The following is a 23,609-nucleotide window of genomic DNA, read 5'->3' on the forward strand; positions in this document are numbered from 1 at the left end:
TAAGAGTTGCTCCTCGTATCTGCTTCATTTTTTCCCCTTTTCTTTTAACTGGGCATCTATTCAGTGGCCTAAATTTTCTGTTCCTCATAAGCTCTACTTGGCTCATGCATGAAGGAAAGGGGCCAAAGATGGCCTTGTGCCATTCCTGGTCTGCTGAGGACTTGCTTAGCTTTCTATGTAAATTGTCCCCGGGCTGCCCTCCTTTGTATTTGGCTACATCCTTCAGCTTTGGCTGCAGCAGCCCCCGAGGGGCTGTTCCCCAGCCAGGAATAACCCAGCAGCCCTCTGGACACCCTTCGCGGCCCTGCATCTCTCCTGCAGACCCGGCACTCAGCCTTGAGCCAAATCCTCCGGCACCGGAGGGGCGGGAGAGGATAAAAAGCACCATAAACCCGTTTTCCCCAGGGATTTGCAGATGGGTCGGGCAAAGGCGCAGCACGGCCTTCGATATGGGAAGAAAGAACAGCCCCGGCAGGACGAGCCGGACACCGGGACCGGGCCGGCCTCGCCCACGGCTCCGCTCAGCGCTCTGGAGATCCGGTCAGTCACCCTCATCTCTTCCACAGCCCGGCGGCCACTCGAGAAGCGCTCCCTGAGCGCAGGTGGGGCGGCGGCCTCCGGCCCCTGCACCGAAGGGCGCTGAGGGGGCAGCGGCGGCCGCTCCGCCCCGGGGTGGGGGACGCAGCGGCCGCCCTGTGGCAGACCCGTCCTCGGCACAGCCGAGCCGACCGGCCGGGTTCGCCCCCACCTCGGCTTTCGGCGGTTCGGCAGCGGACGCCTCGCCCGCCGCCCCTCACGGGCACCGGTGGGCGGCTGCGGGGGCGCCCCCTTCCCGCCTCTCCCGCTCCCTCCCGCCTCTCCCGCGCTCCCTCCTCCCGCTCCCTCCGCCCCCTCCCCCGGCAGCTCCCCGCTCGCTCGCTCGCTCCCTCCCGCCGCTCCCCGCTGCGCAGAGCGCCGCGCCGGCTCGGGCATGGAGAGCCAGCGCTGCTTCGCCAACCGCTTCGATGACTACCCGGGCAGCCCGGCGGCGGCGCCGGACAGGGAGGCGACGGTGCCGCTGGTGACGGCCACCATCGAGCGGATCCTGCGGGAGCTGCCGCCCCTGGGCGGCCCCCGCGGCTGCCAGGGCGGGCTGTACGGCGGCGTGGCCGGCGTGGCCTACATGCTGTACCACGTCGCGCAGTGCCCGCTGTTCGCGCCGTCGCGGGAGGCCTACCTGCGGGCCGCCCGCCGCGTCGTGGACGCCTGCCTGCGCTACCAGGAGGGCGGCGGCGAGGCCGACGCGGACACCCGCGCCGCCTTCTTGCTGGGCGGCGCAGGGGTGTACGCGGTGGCGGCGCTGGTCTATCGCGCCCTGGGGCTGCCCGACTTCGCCCGGCCGCTGGGCAAGTTCCGCGAGCTGAGCGAGGTCTGCGCCCCGCTCTCCTTCCTCGAGTGCGGCTCCGACGAGCTCTTCGTCGGCCGCGCCGGATACCTGTGCGCCGCCCTGGTGCTGAAGCAGCGGCTGGGCATGGAGGTAAGGGCGGCAGCGGGCGGGGTGGAGAGCGGCGGGCCATCCGCCGGGGGACCGGCACCGCCGTCGGCGCGGCCCCTGGGAGCCGGCGGCGATTCCCCGGGCTGGCACCCCGGGCTGCTGCCGAGGCGGGACAGTGCGCTCGCCTCTGCTCCGCGATGGAGGGGAATGCACCGGCGCCGGGGCTCTCACCAAAAAAAAAACCCAAACCCCACAGCCTCCCCTCTGCCCCCCTAAAACAAAACAAACCCCAACCGGTTCAGGAAGACCCCTGGAGAGGCTTTCTCTAGTAGCTGTTCCTCCACAGCGCTCCTCTCCTGACGCAAAAGATGCATCTTCTGCAAGCGGGATTGGGGGGCACCGGGCGTGTGGGATGCGGTCCCGCTGCTGGGGCAGAGCGCTGGGAACAGGGCGCTGCATCCTGCACCCGGGCTTGCCTAGAGCATCAGTTCCTGGTAGCCAAGTGGTGAGTTGTTTAACGGGAGTCAGCCCAGGCTATTCAAGAATATTTCCATAAAATGAAGTGGGTAAGAAAGGGAATAAAGTTGGGTAAAATGGAGTAAGGAACCTTATTAGTATAAGTGGTGCGGTACTATAATTTGCAAGCAAAGAACCAGATTTTCAGAGGCACTTAGTTTTACTAACCCCAGCCCACAAAAGCTGATAGATGTTTGGAAATCTGGTCATGTATTTTGGTGCTTTTCATGAACAAGAGCTGTTTTCTTTTTTGGAAGCATAAGATGTGATTATGGTTTGGTGTGCCATTGGTTTCAGTAGTTGGGACTTTACCCTAGGATATTGTCATTGTCAGTGTTTACATGTCATTCAGAGCTTCCACTGACTACAGCATAATAATTAATGCAATTGATTCAGTTTGTTGTGGTGTTTGTTACTATGTGGTCAGTGCAGGCATTTGTTAGATTTTTGTTCCTGTCCTCTTGTCAAGTCCAATTTATATTTCCTCCGTTAATCACTGATTTGCAAGTTCATATGCTTCTGGCTTTCTCTCCTCCTGGGAGAGGAAGCAACTATTACAAGTAAATAAATGATGTAAAAACAAATGGCTCTGCCCCATCCAATACCAGTCACTGCAGTCAGAGTTCAAGGAAATTCATTTAATGGAGGACTCAGGAGACTCCAGGGTATCCAGAGAAAAGGCAAGAAGAATGTTAAGTCAGTTGAATGTTTTGATTGCCTTAAACAAAAATTTTTACAGCACTAAGCATTTAAAGTAGCATACCATACATGCTGCTTCTTTGTACAGGATTGTCTAACAGTCATAACCAGAAAAATGCTTATGTTATTTGTGACGATAACATTACCAAACCTTTTGTTCTGACAGCATTTCCTATGCAAGAAAAGTTTTGTAAATGCATCACCATCGTAAGTTCAGTGCTAGCCTGTGGGGAAGGTTCGTCACAGAGAAATAAGCCATCCCCATTAGTTCAGTCCGCACTGGGGGAGTGTGTCTAGTACCCATGTCAGTGCTTGTGATGGTGTTGTAACATACCAGCTGAATGAGGTGGCACCTCAGACTCTACTGCTTCATTTAATTCCTTCATCTGTTTGTTTTGCATCCTTGAGAGCAATCACTGAACAGTTTCAAGAGTAGGTGCAATCACCGCTGACAGGCAGGGGGGAAACTATCCTCTCTGCTTGCTTGCTCAAAATTTATACTTTACACAACTCTAAAGAGTTAAACAGCCTCATAGATGTGCACAGGTGTGCACTTATTATGGAATCTATTTAGCAAGTGGGTTAAGTACAATCACAGAAGGGGTTATTTTGCCAATGAAACATATTCTGTGTCCCCTTGCTGATGTTTAATTGGCAAGCTAACATCCTTCCTTAGTATTATTTATTCTGACACCACATTGTAATTTAAAATATATAGTACAAGAAATAAATCGAAATAATCTAAACTGTTAAGTATTAATAAAACCAACTTTAATTTTTAATTTAATTAAAGAAAAACCTTTTAGTTAAAATATTTTGCTTCTTATTGGAGAAAATGGTAATGATGTCTAGTCTATGTGTATTCATGCTTGAGCGAAATTTGGATCCATTGATAAGTGTTCCCACTCTGATACAGAATTATTTTAATTAGTACATTGCCAGACTAGACCCTGCATCTTTTTACAAATGAAGAAAGGGATGCCCAGAAAGAGTGTGTGTGATTTATTATCCAAGGTCAAATGGTAAGCCAGGTACAGCCCAGAATAGAAGCAATGTCTTGTGATTTGAACCACTGGAAAATGCTACCTCCTGTAATTTGATTGTGCACAGTCTCACATGGCTCATTGCAGCATGTTTTCTTGTTTCCCACTTTTGATTTTTTTTTTTTGAGGATGCTGTGCATTTCCAGCACAAAGTGAAATCCATTCCTTAAACTGAAATACAGCTGCTGCTGCCCGTATGGCTGTTTTTTCCTCTGAAGAAGTCAAATGGTGACCTACATACAAGAGATTGCTTGCCCTTGAAGAAACGCTCTTTGAGCACATTTTACAATTTGTGGTTTTGGTTTGGTTTTGTCTTCTTCAGGCAGGGAAGGAAGGAAACTGCTTTATTTCAGTAAACCCCAATTTAGTTCAGCTGCTGTGCCCTAATGCTTGAGTTTCTTACTAAAGAGTCTCAGTGTTTGAAAGCTTCACATGTTCTTCAGAAAGTTAATGGACTGTCTGGAAGGCTCCAGTCCGTTGAACAATATTGACCTCATATGAAGAAGGCATTTGCATTCAGCTGGTTTTCAGAGTTTTAGGCTAATGCAGCATTTTCCCCTGGTGAATTAATTTGGAGTTTTTGCATGAGTAAGGATTACTTCAACAGCCTGGGCTTAACAGGATCTGACTTTCATGATGTACCGTGCATTAGGAAAGATGTTTGTTTTCATCCTTTCCTTAATTTCCATGGCATTGTAGTCAGTGCTTCCCAGGCAGAGATGAGTAAAATATTGTCGTGGCAGAAACAATGTGTTGTTTGTATAAGGTACAGATAAATAAGGTACAGATAAATAAGGTACCTGTAAGTTAGCTGTCCTTAATTGCTGTTCAGGGGAAATTTTGCTTCTGTTCTGTCTTCTTCAGGTACCTCTTTTTTTCTGATGCTTGTAGTGTTGGTTTGCTATGTGTTCTTGTGGAAATCTGTCAGTCCTGTTTTTAATTCTTTTCACTTGGTCTGTATTTGCTTGTGCAAGACACCATTAAAATGGTGGTTCCAGCTCCCTGTTTGGGTGGTATTTTACCCTCTCCTCATTTTTTCTCAGTGATGTCTCTGTTCCATTTCGTGGTTGTCGGAGCATACCGTGTCTCGGTAGTTGCACTTCCTTCTAGCAATGTAACTGTCAGATGACAGAGGAGAAGGTACAGAATTTCAGGTGGCTTCTTGCATCACCATCTGTGAAGATGTTACAAGCTTTTAGTACAGCTCAGGTTTCCTTATAATAATTGCATGAATCCATGGGCTTGACTGACTTGCACAAGCTCTGAGTTGCAGAAGAAAATACAGCATTGGATGACTGTGTACCATGCAGGGGGCAGGACGGTGTTTTGCATGACTGCCTGATGCTGTGGTTTCATTAGAGAACGTGGTTTTTGAAAGACATTGGGAATACCACAAGAGACCCTTGCCTGCAGCTGTAGTGCTGGCAGGCTGAACCCCCACACTCTGCCTGCAGCATGTCCAAACCAGTTCCCTCAGGGGCTGAGCCCCTGAGGTTACTTGTGAGCCTGCAGGGACTTTGGGCTCTTTCATGCCATTATATGGTGAAGCTTTCTGTCTCCGTGGCAGAGGGGCATCTCAATTTCCCTTTGCAACAAATGTAATGTCATGATTTGGTGTGTATTTCTGAGGTTGCTCTCCTGTCTCAGAGAGGGCATAATTCTGATGTTATTCTGTTATAGGATGCCCAGAAAGGGCAATGGTCTTCCTAGCAGGACTCCACTGAGTGTCAGGCCCTGCTAAAAACCATGCTTACCCTGGCTGCTGTCTGTCACCAGAGCCTCTTTTCTCTTGTACCTCACAAGATTGCAAATGAGGCATACCAACTTCGCCTGGTACATGGAAAACAGAAACAGCACTGCTCTATGATTTCTGGGTGCCAGAGCAAGGGAGATGTGAGGCAGCACCGGCTTTCAAAGGTGGTGGAACAGACTGATGTGCAGTGCATGAGACCTGACAGGTCCTGCCAGTGTATTTCTTAATATTCTGCAAGAGAAGATAAAAATGAATGAAATGGTTTTCTTTCAACTCCTTAGACATGTGTAGATGATGTTACTTGTTCCTCAGTCTTCCCTCCACCTAATATTTAAATACTGTTGTATGTTACTTCACATTTTTGTCTGTTTCGTTTTTTCAATCTCAGAAAAAAAAACAGGAAGCGTGAGAGGAAAGAGTTTCCTGAGTCCTGCCTAGAACATATTTCATTTGAGATTTTTTAACGTGAGATATAAGTGTATTTGTGCTGAACATCTTTTTAATGAAAGACACTTGATGGACTGATCTTAGGAAGGCAGGTCTGCAAAATACCCACAGCAGAGATGCACCTCCGAGAGCTGTAGCACAGGCTCCCCATGTCGGGCTTTTAATCTCAGCTACAGCTGAAAGGGAAAGTTGTCCTTTGAGATGAGATTTCATTCCTTCTCTATGCCTATTAAAGTCATTGCTCTCTGTGGAAGACTTTGCCAGTTTGTCTGAAGTGTTGTAGTGTTTGAAATGTCAAATATCATGGTGCTAGCTGGAGCTGTACTGATTTCATTATTTCATTTTACACAGGCCACTACACAGCCAGGATGTCTCCTTTTTTTTTGCCACAGAGGATTTAAATAAGATACCAGTAAAGATAAAAATCTTGATCCTAGCCTGCCTCTTTTAAATGTACGTTCTTTTAGGCATGGTTTCTCAAACTGCACACAAGGGCTAGATTTTGCTTTAATTTGCTTAAATTGATGTGTTTCAACTGGGAGTTGACAGTGAGAGTTTTCTAAAGTAAAAAGTGAAAGAAAGGGAATTATTTACTTCTGGCTTTTTTTTAGAAAGCATTCTGAAATAGTTTGGGTCTATAATTCAGAATTTCTCTGTTCCTCTTCAGCAAGGCAACACAAATCTCTTCTTATTTTAAGCAGCCTTGATAATGGCCACCTGGATTCAGTTCAACACAGTGGACACTGAATATCCAGTTGTAGGGATAAAGCAGAAAATTTGGGTTTGAAATTGTTGTATTTCATGTGTATTGCTTAACTACCAGTAAAAAGCACTGTAGTACAGAGGTTTTGGTGTGGATCTTGCCAGGACTGGAGGTTTGATTGATGCAAGTTTAGCTATATACATTATATATTCTGTTGCAGAAATACAGATTTCAACAGCTTATAGGTGAAGAGTGCTATTAATCTGCCATCGTCTTCTAAAAAGACAGTTTTATACAAAAGCAGTGTCATATCTCTGTACTGCTTTGTGCTCTTGGAAGAATGTTTGCCTATGCAGCAGCATCTTTTTGCTGAAAAAGCAGCCCAAGCCATAATACTGATGTTATAATATCAGTTTTTAACAAAAAAGGAAATATATTTATCCAGAGGCATCTCTTGTATCCAGAATAGATCTCTACTTTGCCATCCTTCTGCTAACTGCTTTTAATTCACATACTGTAAGTTAACTTTTGAACTTTGTCAATTCAGTCATCTTCCTCATCATCATCATTTGGAGTTTGTCTGTACCGCTCCTTCGCCTGCTGGAAGCAGAGGTGTGGAATGCCAAGTGTCTTTGCACTCTCCATCTGTCAAAGAACTTTGTTACAATACTGTGGTTCTACAGACAGCTATATTGAGATATATGTTTTCCTCCATGACAAAGGCTAATAGTGATTTTTTTGGCGTGGTTGTCACAAAGGACAAAAAGCCACAGTTAATGCTGGGTGACATACAGGAAGAACAATTGCATATGTAGCACATGCATATATGGTGGAGTGTGTGAAGGCAGGGAAAAAGGCAGGCATGGGGAAAAAAAGATGTTCCACAGTGGCTGAACAGAGAGGAGAAAAAAGGAGCCAATGAAAAAGATGATAAAAAAGCAAAATAATAAGTTACTGGCAAAATGTAAAAGTGGAAGGATGCAGAGGCGTAGCAGAATTCAAAGATGAAGGGGAAAAGGAAAGAAACAGACCCTGGAGCAGGGGAAATTTAAAACTAGAATCAGGTTCTCTGGCAAACTGGTGTGTATATTTGGTGGCTAATGTACTCGATTTAGAAGAAGATAAAGGTTCGACAGAAGAGTAGAGACAAGGAGAAAACAGGTTAAGGAGCAGACAGAGGAGTAAACTACATTTTGTTGAAGAAAATTACAAGTTTTGCTTGGTTTTTGTTTGTCACTCTTCTGTCACCATATTCTATTTGCATAGGATCATACACTTACAAAAATAGCTGTCATCACATTCAGTGCTTGCAAATTCAGAGCACAACATTATGTCTCATATTGCATATTTTCTTCCTCTAAGGAATAACTGAGATAACTACTTGATGTCTGGAAAGAAATATGGGCATTTTCATGAACATTGCTGTACTACTTCTGACACTGCCATTTTCCTATTACATGCATATAATACTATAAATTAATATATAAACTAAATGGTAATGCCATTAGTAAACCTTACTTTGGCACCAGGCTAAATAAGTGGAAATTTGTAAGACTGAGCTGCTCCTGAGAGAAGGAAAAGAGCACAAGGCTAGCAGCAATAACCAGTGAAAGCAGCAATAACCAGTGAAAGTGTAACATCCTCAGCACATTACAGCACTGAAATGGAGGGATAAAATTAAACTGTAAGTTTCTCTGTAGCCATTTAATGCACATTGTTATAACATTAGACTTGTACATAAATCATAGCACAGTTATGCACCACAACTAGCAGCACCTATATACAGAAACTCTCCTTTCCTCTCTCCTCTATTAAATCAATAGACCCTACTTCTCTCTGTTAATTCAGCCAGACCATCTTAATCAACCACCACCCTATTGACAGGCTGTAAACTGCTGCCTCCAGCCTGACCTCCAAGCGGTATAGGAGCCCTGTAGGATCTGGGGGGCAATTAAAATGGGCAAGTCCTGTGGTCCTGCTCTGCTGCAAGAGCATCCCGTCCCAGCGCAGCGCAGTGTAAGGTGTTTGCTATCAATAGGGGTTTGGTTTGTCAGCCATCTTGCCTATTCCACTCCCTTTTTAGAAAAAAAAATCTGAATTCAATATATGCAATCAGGTCACCATTTTTGATAAGACAGTCTGTCAAAATGCCTCTTTGTCTGTGTCTGTCATGCAATTCTTTGACCACTGACAAGCATGAGATTAAGCACCGAGTGATGTTGTGTAACCTTACGTCCACTCCATTACAACAAAGCTCAATGAAAATACCCTGTCAAAAACAATTATTTCTTATCTATGTTGTAGGATTATTTTCAAGTGATAGTGAGCTGGTTAATTTTTCTAGGAATAGCAAGGCGAAATAATGGAAATAGCTATTTCTTTTCAGGCAAACATGATCTAGAAGTGTCGTAATAGCAGTCCAAGCTGTTGCTGAGTCTTCTGGTCTTTCTCAGATGGGTATATTTTGATGCCTGAGAGCAGAACTGTAACTCTATTTTTGCAGCAGATCAGCATTCCTGAATTCCTCATTTTAATGCCTTAATATTTCTTGTTGAAGAGCAGTGGATTGTGAGCAAGATGGAATGGATGTCATAGAGCACTTAATCACCTAGGAGAAGAAAATGTGACAGATGTGACACCTTCTAGCTGCCCAAGGTGTTCGGTTATTTTGTGTCACTAAAGTTTTGCTTCACAGAATACTTCTATTCCCTCATTGGTACAATGTTAACATGACTGAGGATTATAAATTGGGGATGTGCTGGTCAAATTTAGATTTCAGTGTCAAGGAAATGGAAGGTGCTCTTCAAAGAGTGTGGGCCCAGGGCTAGAAGCAGCACAGGGAAAAGTAGCTCTCAGCCATTGGGGCGGTGCAGAATTGGAAAATGGTGAGTATTGCAAATACTGTCAGTGTTCTGCAGTTTGTCTACTCAGTCCTAACAATCAAAGGATATCCCTACCAGAATCAAAGAACTGGTAGGGACCTTGAGAGGTCTGCCTTGGCTGTCTGAGACACTGTTTTGTTAGCTTCCCTATTAGAAAGACTAACCTAAAGACTAACCTGAATCTTGCTGTAATTTAAGCTTGACATTTCTTGTCCTGTCCATTGAGAAATAGTGAGAAATTCTGTTCCTCTTTACAGAAGCTCTTTATATATTTCAAGACTGCTATAATTTCTACCCTTAATCTTCTCTAAGCAAACAATCCTAATCTTTCCAATCTTCCCACATATCATATTTTCTATACCTCTCATCATTCCCATCACACTCTGCCAGAGTCCCTCCAGTGTCTCCTGAAGAGTGCCAGAAGCTGGACACATGGTTCTGGCACAGGCCCTTTCTAACTGAGTCGAGAGACAACTTTGTGTTTCTTCCAGGTCCAGTTTCTATTTATACAGCTTGCTAAGGTGTTTGTATCTCACACCAGCGTGACACTGACTCATATCCAGCTCCTGATCAGCTGTTATCCAGCCGTCTTTTAATGGGCTGCTGCTACACGGACAGGTATTCATTAGGAAAGGCTTCTGAACAAGTGAAGTAGGTAGGGGTCATGTAAAGCCAAGGAAGTATTGAACTGCAAAAGCTGTGCTGTGATATGCAAAATGAGAAGCTTTAACTTCATCCCTTTGTAAACCTAACTCCTGATCTCTATCAGAGAATCACAGAATGTTAGGGATTGGAAGGGACCTCGAAAGATCATCTAGTCCAATTCCCCTGCCGGAGCAGGAACACCTAGGTGAGGTTGCCATCCGTGAAATGGCTAATGTTATATTTAATAGTTTTAGTTTTCTAAGGCTAAGCCAGCAATTAATTAGTCGAAATTACAGTTATAATAGCAATGAACCCCAAGATACACATTCCACATGTAGCTGTTTAAATTTGAACAGACATAAGTTGATCAGATATGAACTTGGGGAAGATTCTTAGTAGTAGAACAGCAAAGCAAACTCCTTCAGGCTCTTTAAATAAATATTGATTTGTTTGTTCTTGGTCTTGCAGAGCTGAATCAATCATGAGCTTTCTTATGCCAGGCTGCTATTTTCCTACATAGGCATTTTTTATTACGCCAGCAAAAATATCTGGCAATAATGCTTATACAACTGCTCCATATCCAGAAGACAAAACTGAGACAGAGTTATAGTGGGAACGCATTTTTCCTATTTTGATTTTGTTATCTAAGCACTGTGGGACTGCTAGCTTATTTTGGTAAAACAAATATTGTGAGGTAAATTTTTAAAAAACCACGCAGGTAAGCTGAGTCAAACTCAGAGTTGAATATGAATATCTCTAGAGGAGTGAAACCCACACCATCTGGCTGAACAGTGTATTGACATACTCAGTTACATTTGGGTTTGGCTTGGTCAGAGTCATGGAATGGCCAAGGCTGGATGGTACTTCTGGACCCCTGCTCAGAGCAGGGCTGGCAAGAGCAGGTTGCTTGAGGCTGTGTCCACTTGATTTTGATTATCTCGATCCACTCTATGAACTCCCTGGGCAACCTGTTCCTGTCTTCTGCCACTCTAACAGTAAAAAAAAACATTATTTTTATACTTAAGTGTAATTTTCTGTCACTAGCACTGCTGAGAAGAGCCTCGTTCTTTCTTTTATACTTCCTCCCATCAGGTGTCAATATACATTGATAAAATCTCCCCTGAGCCTTCTCTTCTCCAGGCTGAACAACCCCTGTGTTAGTATATGGAAAAGACCCATGGAAAGCCAGAAAAATTAAACGAGATTCCCATAAATTGCAGTAATTCCTATTCCATCTGCCTCTTTACCCACAGGCAGGCTCACAATGATATTTCACATCCTCAGACATCCCCTGATACCTTGGAAAGGCAGAGGGTTGCAGGTTTTTCTCCTGCAGTTGCCAACAGGGAAGAGCCTGAAGTCTAAATGGTCGAAAGGAGACGTGCTCTACCGCAAAGCCTGAAACACGGCTTGCATCCCTCCTTGTCTGTCTTTGCTGTGTCAGGGAAGGGCAAAATCTTTACCCAGGAGCTAAGTATTAAGGTTGACAAAATTGTTCCTGGCTCTCGCAGGTAGTTGGGAAGGTTCTCAATCTGAAGATCTTTAATGTATAGATTTTTTTTAAAAAAAACAAAGCATTCTTAGAGCATGCTGCAGCCTAATGCCTTCTCAGTGCCTTGAGCTGAGAGTGTCTGTTAGTGACAATGTCTGGGTGATCCTTAGAGGTGGGCTGTACCCCACAGTTAAAAGAAGACAAGAAATACCCTAAAAGTACCTGTCCCCCTGAGCTATGGGAAGATTATTTCCTAAGCACCCACAAAAATCAAACCACACAGATTGCTGTTTGCCAGTGGAGGAGGGGAGTTCCCTGTCACATATCACGTGTGAGGAGCCAAGGACGCATTGGGGGATAGAAGGCAAAACCCATTCTGTAAGCTGATTTACCCAGTGGGGGTGATAAAACATTGTCCCTGCTGTCTGCAGATAGCCAGGGCACCCCTCAGGCACACGGCCTATGAGGGAGGTTCTTTTCTGTTGTGGTTGGTTGGTTTGTTTTTGTTTCGTTGGTTTTGTAGGGGTTTTTTGTTTGTTTTGTTGTTGTTTGTTTGTTTTGGTTTTGTGTGTGTATTTTTTTTTCTTTTATGAGATCTTTTTCAAATTTTGCAAGACAGGCATCAGAGGACTTCTGTGTCTTCTGGGCTGTTGCAGTGAAGCTGCTTTACTCCAAGGGCATCAGAATATTAAGCACAAAGAACAGGTAAGAAAGGCATCTGGCAAATAACTTTGAATACATGCTTAACAAGTGTACTTGGAAAACGCATGTTGTCATCCATAGGTCCAGAAATAGCTGGCCGGGCCCTCCTGTCTCATTTTGCAGTTCCTTCTGTATGGCTGCTGAGAATACTTATGTAAAATGACAAATCCAGTGAAAGAGAAGCATGGCATTGAGTGCTCCCAGGGCAGCCACGGGACAGCGTAATCTGTAGCATGAGTTAATAGTAACTCATGTTAGTTAATTATAGAGCACTTTGAAATCTTCAAATGCAAGGTAAAGGCTAAGTGCAGTGAATGTTTGTTTATTATTGCTGGTGACGGTGGTAGGATTTGTCTCGTGGCTCCTACTGCTCTTCCTGCTTTCTATGTGGGGTTTGAACTCTCATAATCTGAACTGCGCCTTCTAGCACAGCAGTCTCTTTTTCCCAGAGCATGCTTGGTTTATACACAGTCACAACTGAGAATAAATAGTGCAAAGGGAAGATTGATAACACTTTCCTAATTTTATTGTAGTAAGAAATGGCAATCTTTTAACCAGGAGAAGTGTACAGATGGTAATCCCATTCATTGCTTACCAAGTAAAGTACATTTTAAAGAGCACAGTATCCCACACTTCCTCAGATTAGTCTCATGACTCTTACTCTGCCCTTGAAAAGCGGCAGTATTGAATTATAAGTGACTCTCTGTATCTGAAGTATGACTTGAATTGTATTTGGAGTTGTGGGCATATTTCCAGGTAATGCTAATGGCACTGTTTGCTACTGGAAACTCTTTTGTTACTGTCTTTTGCTTCAGAACTATCTTTGTCGATGTTCCTGGTAGGGTCTTGGAGTCACATACAGATCACCAGGGTTTTTACTACATCAGGCTGCTACCACAGTCTAAGAGTAGGGTAAAATTCAGGTGATTCAGAGGACTCAATCACCTTCATCTGGTTTTCCTGCATTACACTGTCAGCATTCTTCTTGTAGCTTAAGTTGATATTTCATTCAGTGGCTTACTGGCATGGCACAAATTGCAGATCATCATGCAAGATAAAAGCGGCATGATGCCAGCATGGAGTTCTCTAGAATTACCTTTGCCTGAAAGCAATGCTGGTGCTACTTTGAAGTGACTAACGGATGCTTCTGTTAGCCTGTGAATGATGCTGTTTTGTTGTTTACCTCATTTAACTAATTTTGCAGATAGCCACATTGTTCCTCAGCAGCAAATACTTAGACATATTTCTAGATGTCACATGCCTCATAAATATCTGCATAATAGAATGATACAGATAAAGCAGCATGACTTAGAAGAATAAAGAAGTCTTGCGAGGCAAACAAGATCACTTGTTGTAAATAACAGAATTATAAAATTAGTGGCTGATGAAAGAGCAGTAGCCAATACCCTGTTCACATTTGAATAGGGCTTTTGATGCAGTGTCAAAGATAATCTTCCTTGAAAACGTAATTCATGCTGGCTTGGATGGGGACATTGTGGATTTGGAACTGGCTGAAAGACCACAAGCAAAGCTAATCGTAACTACTAATAAAGGACTGATGTAGGAACCAGCCTTATTTATTATCTTCGTTAATGATCCAGAAGAGGCAGCTCACTGGATGAGAATCACTTTGGCTTTTAAACTGAGACAAGTGCCAAATACCATATGCAGGCAGAGGGAAAGTATGAAAACAACTCAGGAGATTAAAAAATGAACTGAAATAAGGTTTATTTTTAGCAGTACAAGCACACGTATCTGGGAAGAATTATCTCTAACACTTATCCTCTATGCTAGGAAGAAAACGAGATTCAACTAAGCTGAACATGACAGGGCTTGAGTTGCTTGTGTGTGTAGTTCACATGAGTGTTAGTGTGTTATCTGCAGATGTGCTGCATTATTGCTTGTACATCTGAATGTGACATGATAGTACATCAGAGTTCTATGCTTATTCTAATATAAATTAATGTTACATTTCTTTGTATTTATTCTGTGTGAGAATGAACAGCTAATGTAAATGAAAAGTCATAACCAGCCCTGACAGAGGTTAACACAACATGGAATGAAGGAGGTCAGTGGAATTTTGAACTGCCTACGCAGTAGAGACATTATGCATTCCCTCTCCATAATTCTTCAGGCCTTTCCATTGCCTAAAACCCACTCTGTATGCCAAGACCTGAAAGTTTCGTAGTCAAAGTTTTCCCCTGCTGCTGCCTAAGGCTGGGTGTGCCTAAGTGTCCAAGTCATCTAGTTTGTGCCGTTGAGTCTTCTGGGCATCTTTTGATAGGCATGCAGATCCTGAGAGTGCTGTGTTGTGGGGCACATAAGCCACATCAGAATTCGTATGTCAGCGGCTACATCACTTACAATCCACAGAGCTCTGGTGCAGATTTATAGAGCTCACTTTTCTCAAGGGCATTTATGCAATTCTTTCCCATTGCCCTCCCACAGCAGCGGCACTTTGCACTCAAGCTCACCTGCTGTGACTCTTCTCTGCCTTCTCCAAAGGAGGTTGTAAAGCTGCAGCTGGGGAGCACATCCCACTGTCCCACCATCCCAGTGTCCCACCCGTCCTGTCTAGCTCCTCTCTCCCTCTTGCAGTCTCTCCCAGTTTGCTGGAGGTGCTTTTCCCACACAGCCCCAGGCAGGGTCTGGCCTGCTGTGGAGTAAAAGTGAACTGAGCATCGTGTCTTTTCCCACTAGCGAGGGCAGGATGTGTTTATCTCTCATCAGCCTTACAGGTTTTAAGACCAAATTGGGCTCTGAGCAAATTACAGTCGCAGTAGGGGTCACAGTCTCTTCCTTTTTTTAGCAATAACCTTGAGATTTCATCACTAACCTGGTAATTCAAATTCACATCTCTTCTTTTTTCCACCACAGTGCAAGAGTTGAAACTGGTGCCTCTAAGCTAAATGTGCTGATGGGTAGAGCAAGTCTCTCCTATTGCAGCACTGTTTGAAATTACTTATATAAAACACCCAAGTGTTTTTCAGAGCAGGGTGTGCAGGGAAGTGCCCCAAAGTCACTCTGTTTCTTTGCCACCCAATGTGTAAGCATGGAAAGAAACTGTTCCTGCATGGCAGAGACACACTAATTGTAGAACAGATTTGAGTAACAGTTTTCAAATTGTGTTACATACAGCCCAACATGGAGGTTGTCCACACAATTGAATGCTTCCACTTGCTTGTGGTAAGGAGCACAGGGGTACACAAACAAATTTTTCTTCTTCAGGATTAGTTTCCAATCCTCCACCTGGTTTAATATCTTGTACCATTACCAGATGACTCAGAGTAGCTGCACGAATGTCTGTGGAAGGTAATTTTGAAATGTGTTGTCTGTAATGTGCTTAACCTGCACTTCTTAAGGACTAGTTTTATGCCCTGGAGCACAAGGGTTTACCTTTCTTCCGGAACTGTTGAGCTGAGCTCTAGGAATTGATTTTATGAGTTGGCCGTGCAACATCTGTCAGGAATAAATGTTTGTACATTGTAATATTTGATGAGTTAAAAGGTGATAAAATATTTATTTAGACAACACAGGCTCTGAAGAATTGAAATTTAATTCAGTTGGAGTGTTGGGGAACTTCTTGCAGTTAACTCAGAAATCTTTTTTACAAAATCTCACCTTAATTATAGAGAGGTTTGTTAAAATTCCACAATGCAATTGTTCTTCAGATAAATTTTGCAGAAATATATTCCCTAGCTTACTTGGGTCTTGGGTGAGCAGAGAGATATTTTGTCTTTAAACTTGCTGCTTTTCACAAGCTATTGTTTTGTTCTTGTATTACAAAACTAAAATAACTTTTTGTGTTCTTTATCACATTAATTATCTTCTGGCCGGAACATAAACGTTGCAGTCTTTAGCTTCACTTTCTAGGGTAATCTCTCACTTGTCTGTAAAATATCTGTTTCTGCTTGATTTTTTTATTTTACTGTATTTTGATGATGGGAGAACAGACCTGGAGAAACATCAGAAGAAAGAACAAAGCAATGACTGAAAAAGTAGCTTTTTAATAACCATTTCAGTATTATTCTCATGCATCCTAACACTTCTTGTTTGCTTTGTACAGTGCTGCAATACACTAAGCGGAGATTTTCCCTGAGCTGTTCGCAGCACCATGAGAATTTTCACACAGAGTTTAGGTCCTTCTCTTCCATGAGAGTAAGATTTTGAGAAGGTCAAGCACTTCTTTAAGGTACTGAACTGTTACAACTGTGCACATATTATACAGCTACTATCAGGGCATTCTGTGCATCCCTATTTAGCATCTTAACGTGTAAAAACAAGCTTTTATTGGTTGTAAATGGGAAGAGAAAAGCAAAACACCAAAAGCATTGCACTTGGGAGCCTCCAGCTGGCAGCAACTGTGTTCTCTTTCTTGAACCTTAATTTGAAACAGATGAAAAAAAAATATTAATTTGATTTTCTCTTCTTCTGGAGTCCATCTCCACAAGTTTAGCATAGTAACAAACTACAAAGTCTCCTACGGATAGTTTTACAAATGCTGCTTTCTGCAGCAGAATTCATTAGCAATCAGTACAATTGGTTCCGAGTTGAGAACAAAATGGTAGGGTTTTGGGCAGGAGAGCATGAAATGGATGCTCTGCCTTGGCCTCTCCTCTCAGCCTCTCTCCTCCCTCATAATTTGTTTATTTATTTCTGACACTTCTGCCATGAAGCTTTGAGGAGGTATATCTGTTCTCTTACTGAGTTTGCTAAGCCTGAATGAAGTGTGTTCACTTGTCTAGGGGGAGGATGTCTGAACACTTGCAAAACCATAAAGGCATAAGATGTATACTGGGAATTGTTGTATGAGGAAGATGAGAGCTCTGGATGATGAAGGAAAATGAGGAATTCAGTGTCTTTAACATGAGGAGGAAAAAAACCATCAGGCTGCTTAATAATGTACAGAATGAAATCTCTCTTCCTGTGTTTCAAATGTACCCAGCATACTTTTGTGTGTTGCAGCCATGTGAACAATGTTAAGCAAAACTCTGAGATAGCCGAAACAAGGAGGAACAAAGAAGTGATGATACCCAGCAAACCACTTCATATATATTTGAGTAAATGGATGTGTGTACATTGTCATATTTGATTAGTTGGAAAGTGTTTAAACAGTTTTGACAGGCGTACTCCAGGCCCAAATGTGTAGTCCTTACAGCAAAAATTTCCCCCTGGAAAACCAGAAATTTGACCCATGTCCTGCAGTCACAGCTGCATCTGTGAATCATGACCTGGCATAACAGCTTGAAAGGCAAATGAATTTCTGTTAATCTGAAAGTTGAGCAAGATCTCGTAGTTCTGTCCAGTACATTTTTATGCTGGGTATATAAACTGCAATCTTTCTTTTTTTTTGCTATGGTTTTAGTTCTTCAAACAATGTATTTGCAGTAGCAAAGCTTTGCAGCAAGAATGTAAAGCTCTGCCTCTACACAAAATATGAACCATTATTTGGAATTCTAGCTGCAGGGGCGTGGTGACTCATACCATGACTGAAATTTTTAATCCGCTTTCATTTAGATGTGCAAGATGGTATATTGTCCAGTTCATCACAGGAAAAAATCTCCTTGAGAATATTTGTTGACATGAAACAAAATTATTCTAGGAGTTACAGGGAGAACTACTGCTTATAAATGCACTTTTATTCAATAGAGGCATAAAGTGCACCACCTCTAAGTTATGAAAAAATTATGAAAAACACACCAAATATTTTTACTGCATATTATTCACGCACTCCACATTGGTGCAGAGCAATGAACAAGGATGTATCCGCTAGTCACTTCCCTCCAAACTGACTAAAATGAGAGTAAGATCAATCCTTGAAGAGTTAGATGTTTGCTCAGCTGTGTCTATTACGTTTATCTGCTCAGCTTCTGCAAGCAAAGTCAGCATTTTGCTCTGTCAACTAATCCATGTTTCCGTAGTCTCAACCTTTAAAGACTGCTACCTCAGACAAAATTATTATCACTCTCAACAGACTGTGAGCCAGCCCCATGGTGTTATTGGCAAGACATGGAATAACAAGAATTTACAAGAATAATTACATGGCATAGATACCCTAGTTTTTTGACCTGATTACCAAGTGAATTATTGGACTCCATTCCTGGGGATCATGAAATTGCTCTATTTTTGTATCTATGTTCAACATTATGCCAGTTGTTAAAACTTCCAGCATTTCTTACAGAATACTTGTCAGAGGTAACACCCCACCAAGTCAAGATCCACTGAGGTCAATGTGGACTTTGATATTAAAAGTCATATGAATGATCTAATAGGTGAAATGACATTGACAAATTGAAAAAAAATAAATACTGCATGGGACTGAAAAGGTTTTTTTTTCTTTTTCCATCACTCTGAGTGATTAAGATGACAGTGTTACTTAAGATGAATTGAGCTATGAACATCCTTAGAGATATGGCCAAGGAACTAGCAATCATTCTTTATCTATGTCCTATACTTTTTTAAAAATTGTATTATGTAGGTGTTTTCAATGCAGTCTTTTTGTTTTATTAATCTTTTTGTTTGTGATCTCACATTGAACAACATAATTACTGTTGTTGAAACAAGTGAAGCTTTAATGTTATATACAATTGCAGCATGACAGTAGTACTTAGGATCAGCTGGGAACTGACCATACAGGTTTTGTGCAGTAATTTGGTCGGAGAGATGCCTCAGCAAAGGGTGCAGTTGAAAAACATGTAATCATCCGAGTACACTGTATGCAAACTGCTGTTTTCTCCAGGCCAGTGCCACACTGAATTTGGATGTAGACCGTTCTCTTCAGACACAGCTAGTTACCATCGCCTGCAGGGCCCAGGAGCTCTTCCAGCCTTTTATTTGTCTCTCCCTCCCTCTTCACCCCCTTCCCCTCTCTCCCAGGGCCAGTTACACCAGCCTGTCTCTTGTTTTGTGGCACCTCTTGCCCTGTAGTGCCCAGCTGGCCCTTCCCAGCCCAGAGAAGGAACACAAGGAAGCAGCCGCCACCCAGCACGTGGCCTCTACCAGGGGGAGATCACTCCAGCAGTCAGGTTTTGTTAAGTCAGGTGTATGAAGTGGTACAAAGTTCTCTTGTCCCTTTACCTTAAGAAATATCAGTTTGGACAAACTCTACAGGTATTACCAGTTTTCCATGGAAAACAAGACTTAAGTTTCTCAGAGCTTGAATTTTGGAGATAATCAGAGATGTCCTCAATTTGGGTTGAACTAGAAGATCTCCAGTGTCCCTTCCAATCCTAACCATTCTGTGATTCTGTGTTTTTCTTAGCCCTCACAACAGTGCTTTCTGGTGCCTGGTTTCATTTCCATATTTAGTGGCACCTTCAAAATTAACTATGTCTTCACGAATTTGGCAGCAGTAGAATTCATAATCTTTAGAGGTCCTAGCATGAACGTTTCTCTTTGCTCATTTTACTCCTCAGAAGTAAAACACGTTACATTTCATTGGATCAGTGGCCTGTCAGATGCTGAGTTCTCTTCTTTCCAGATGCAGTAAAGGAATGAAGGAATGGAAGTGTCCAGTTCTTCAGGAGACTTTGAGGACATCTTAAAATATGACTTATTGACTTTCTTTGGTTTCAAAATACAGTTGCCCTTGTGATTTGTAGAACTCTAAGCCTAGGTCAGCTTCCCTGTGAAAAATATTAGCTGTTACTGACTGACTCAAGAGCAAGTTCTGCCCATCTCATGTTGACCTGCAGGTGTGAACAGACACTGACAAATTCATTTTTCCAAGGAGCAGTCTGCCTAAGTTTCTGGTAGCAAATGGTGGTGCCCAATTAAACTGAACTTGCATCATTTTCGAGTTCAACCTAAAGGCACTGCCATGGTTACTGTAATGTTTGGGGAGGGTCTCTCAACCGTGTTACAAAGTTTTAATCTTTTGCAAAGGCTGTTTCATGAATCCTGTTTCCTGCTCCTCTAGAGCTGGAGGAATGGATAGGACTTCTTATGCCTCTGCATAGCTTGCATGCATCAACCAGTTCAAGCACCGTGGCAGCTTTGCTACAAGAAATGTCTGTGGAACAGATGAAGGCATGGACTCACTTCCAGTGAACCAGCAGACCTACTGTTAAGGGGAAGTAAGCTGATCCAAAATACACGGACGGAGCAGATGTTCATTGCTTACTAGTGTAAAAAGTGGGATGGGATCCTGGGGCAGCACAGCTACAACACACAGGGCTGCCTGTTACTTAAACTAAAGTGCAAGGTGCCCAGCTTTGAAGATGTTTATCATTGTAACACAGAATTGTCAGAGACACGTATCTAGAGAGCAGACAAATAGATCTCCCATCAGGAAATGGCAGCTCTGCGCTGCAGTTTTGGCATATGCTAAGTACAGGACTTGGGTACTGATGTGCTTTCTGACTGAGACTAAACAGAGTCAAAGGATTTCCCACAGATTGAAGAGGTTTTTACATGAATAATCTTCCTCCTATCTGTGTGGGGAGCATAGATGGAAGGAAAGCAGTATCCGTGCAGCACTAATATCTGACTCATTTGCAGCTGTCATAAATTGCTTTGGAGGCTGGTGGAGGTGTGTTTGACACACAGGAGCTCCAAACAGGGGTTTGGATTGCAGACAGGTGATTACAGATACATGCATTTTGGCCAGTTCCCAAGATCTGTGCCCCCAAAATGGCTCACCTGTGCATTATGAAGCTGGCGAATAATAATAATAAAGGAGAAAAGAAGAATATTACTTGTTTGTGGAAGAAAGTTGGAGTAGAATTCTATAATGTAGAAAAAGCCTCTCCAAGCAGTGCCAGGTTTGTTTCTCAGTTAATTTGCAATTCTTATATTTTTATTGTTTTTTAAACAGGCTTTTCAATTCCTGCTCTCAAATTCAGGTGTAATTCTAGGGAGAAGTGCTTGAAATTAAATTGTTGACTCTCTGTGCTCTGTGGTAGCACAAACCCTCTACTAGGCAGAAGAGAACATGCAGCTGGGGTGCAGACACCTGCCACTTGAAAGCCATAACACAGGAGTGCATCCCGGGGTACCTCACTTCTTCCATGATGGGACTTGGTCTCCTGAGCAATTCCCTGCTATTTTTGCTGTTGACCAGTTACCTTGGGCTGAACAGCACCCAAGCTCTCAATAGGCAGACTGATACCTCCTCAGTCGTGTTGGTTATCTGAACTGCTCTTACATCTGTTCCTTGACATCCTTCATGCCTCAGTTCCCCAGCAGCAGAGAGCAGGCAGGTTGTGCTTCCCTATTTCTTCAAGGGAGTGACAGGGACCACTGGTTTCCTTCCCAAGGCCTAGGAGAGCCAATATATTAGAACTAAGTAGCTGTGTCCCTGGTACAGCTGCATGAAAGATGTTGGGGCCTGAGTGTAACCGGAGAAACTCATGTTTTCCCTCTCTCTTCATTGACACAGTATAGCATGAGCTTGAAGACAGGCTAATTCCTGTTTTTCACTTGAAACTCTCCAGTGTTTGAGACACAATGAACAGAGATGCTCATTGCATTTGACTGACTGCATAGCAGCACCAACTGCTCTCAGGCAGCCTCTCAGTAGCAGTTGTGCTCCATCTCTTTTTGCAGCACTTCATTTGCAGCCCTGTCTGAAATTTTCCCCTTCTGAAGGACAGGTCTAACAGCAGAATTTGATGGGTTTAGTGCTGCACAGTCCTGGCAAGTGAGACATGTGGAAATTCTGTACTTCATTAGCAATAACAAAAGTGCCACATTGTCTTTTTTACCAGTCATCTGATTCATCAGGAGTAAATGCAGCCTTCAGTTTCTGATTTTACTCATGATTTGTGACCCATGAAACAGGACAGGACTGACATTGCTGTTTCCATGTTGCTGAGGCAAAAAGCAAGCTTTAAAAAACCCCAAATTTACGTGTTAAAAACAAGCAATACCTATAGAATATGTAGTGGTCTGTTTTACTCAAGATTGCAATCAAATACCATTTTCCAATGAACTCACACAATCATATTAGTACTTGTGCTGAGTCTACATATATTGTCACGTTAATAGGAAAAATGGTCTCTGGAAAGTACTGTTTGTGGTGCTGTTACAGCACGAAACATACTGCATTAGCAACAGTATCAGTATCATAGAAGGATCACAGAATGTCCTGAGTTGGAAGGGACCCACAAAGATCAATGAGTCCAACTCCTGTCCCTGCACAGGACAACCCCACAGTTCACATCGTGTGTCTGAGGGCTTGTCCAGTCTCTTCTTGAACACTGTCAGGCTTGGGGCCGTGACACCTCCCTGGGGAGCCTGTTCCAGTGCTCCACCACCCTCTAGGGGAAGAACCTTTTCCTCATGTCCAACCTAAACCTCCCCTGGCACATCTTCCTGACATTCCCTCGGGTTCTGTCACTGGTCACCAGAGAGAAGAGCTCAGCGCCTGCCCCTCCTCCTCCCCTTGTGAGGAAGCTGTAGCCGCCATGAGGTCTCCCCTCAGTCTCCTCTTCTCCAGACTGAACAGACCCAGTGACTTTAGCTGCTCCTCATACGGCTTCCCCTCCAAACCCTCCACCAGCTTTGTAGCCCTACTACGGACACTCTCCAGTAGCTTTATGTCCTTTTTATCCTGTGTAGCCCAGAACTGCACACAGAGCTCCAGGTGAGGCCGCACCAGTGCAGAGCAGAGCGGGACAATCACCTCCCTCGCCCGGCTGGCAACGCTGTGCTGGATGCACCCAGGACACGGGTGACCCTCTTGGCTGCCAGGGCACACTGCTGGCTCATGTTCAACTTGCCGTCGACCAGAACCCCCAGATCCTTCTCCACAGAGCTGCTTTGCAGCATCTCGTCTCCCGGTCTGTATGTACAGCCAGGGTTGCCATGTCCCAAGTGCAAAATCTGGCACTTGCCCTCATTGAACTTCATGCAGTTGGTGATTGCCCAGTTCTCCAATTTGTCCAGGTCCTTCTGCAGGGCCTCTCTGCCCTCCAGAGTGTCGACAATTCCTCCTAATTTTATATAATCAGCAAACTTACTTAATATTCCTCAAGTTTTGAGTCTAAGTCATTTATGAAGACATTGAAGAGCACTGGCCCTAAGCTGGATCCCTGTGGAACCCGCTACTGACTAGTCACCAGGCTAGTATAACCCAATTTTCTAGAACCCTTTGAGCCCAGCACGTCAGCCAATTGCTCACCCACTGCACTGTGTTTATCCAGCTGTGTGCTGGACATCTTGTCCAGGAGGATACTGTGAGAGACATTATCAAAGGCTTTACTGAAATCCAAAAAGATAACATCAACAGGCTTCCCTTGGTCAACTGGGTGG

The 23,609-nt window shown here is 43.6% G+C and overlaps 1 protein-coding gene across 1 annotated transcript in view; it reads left to right on the plus strand.

Annotated features, from left to right (window-relative positions):
- Positions 1-970: 970 nt before the first annotated feature.
- The window catches only part of LANCL3 (LanC like family member 3), a gene marked incomplete at both ends in the record, with an annotated part of 32,474 nt that continues 9,835 nt past the window's right edge, over positions 971-23,609 (plus strand). Inside the window, one exon of the mRNA XM_080355401.1 lies at positions 971-1,516. Coding sequence (XP_080211527.1) covers positions 971-1,516 — 546 coding nt within the window. The remainder of the gene's footprint in view (positions 1,517-23,609) is intronic.

This window comes from Nesoenas mayeri, assembly GCF_963082525.1.
Source record: "Nesoenas mayeri genome assembly, chromosome: 1".
Classification (NCBI taxonomy): Eukaryota; Metazoa; Chordata; class Aves; order Columbiformes; family Columbidae; genus Nesoenas; species Nesoenas mayeri.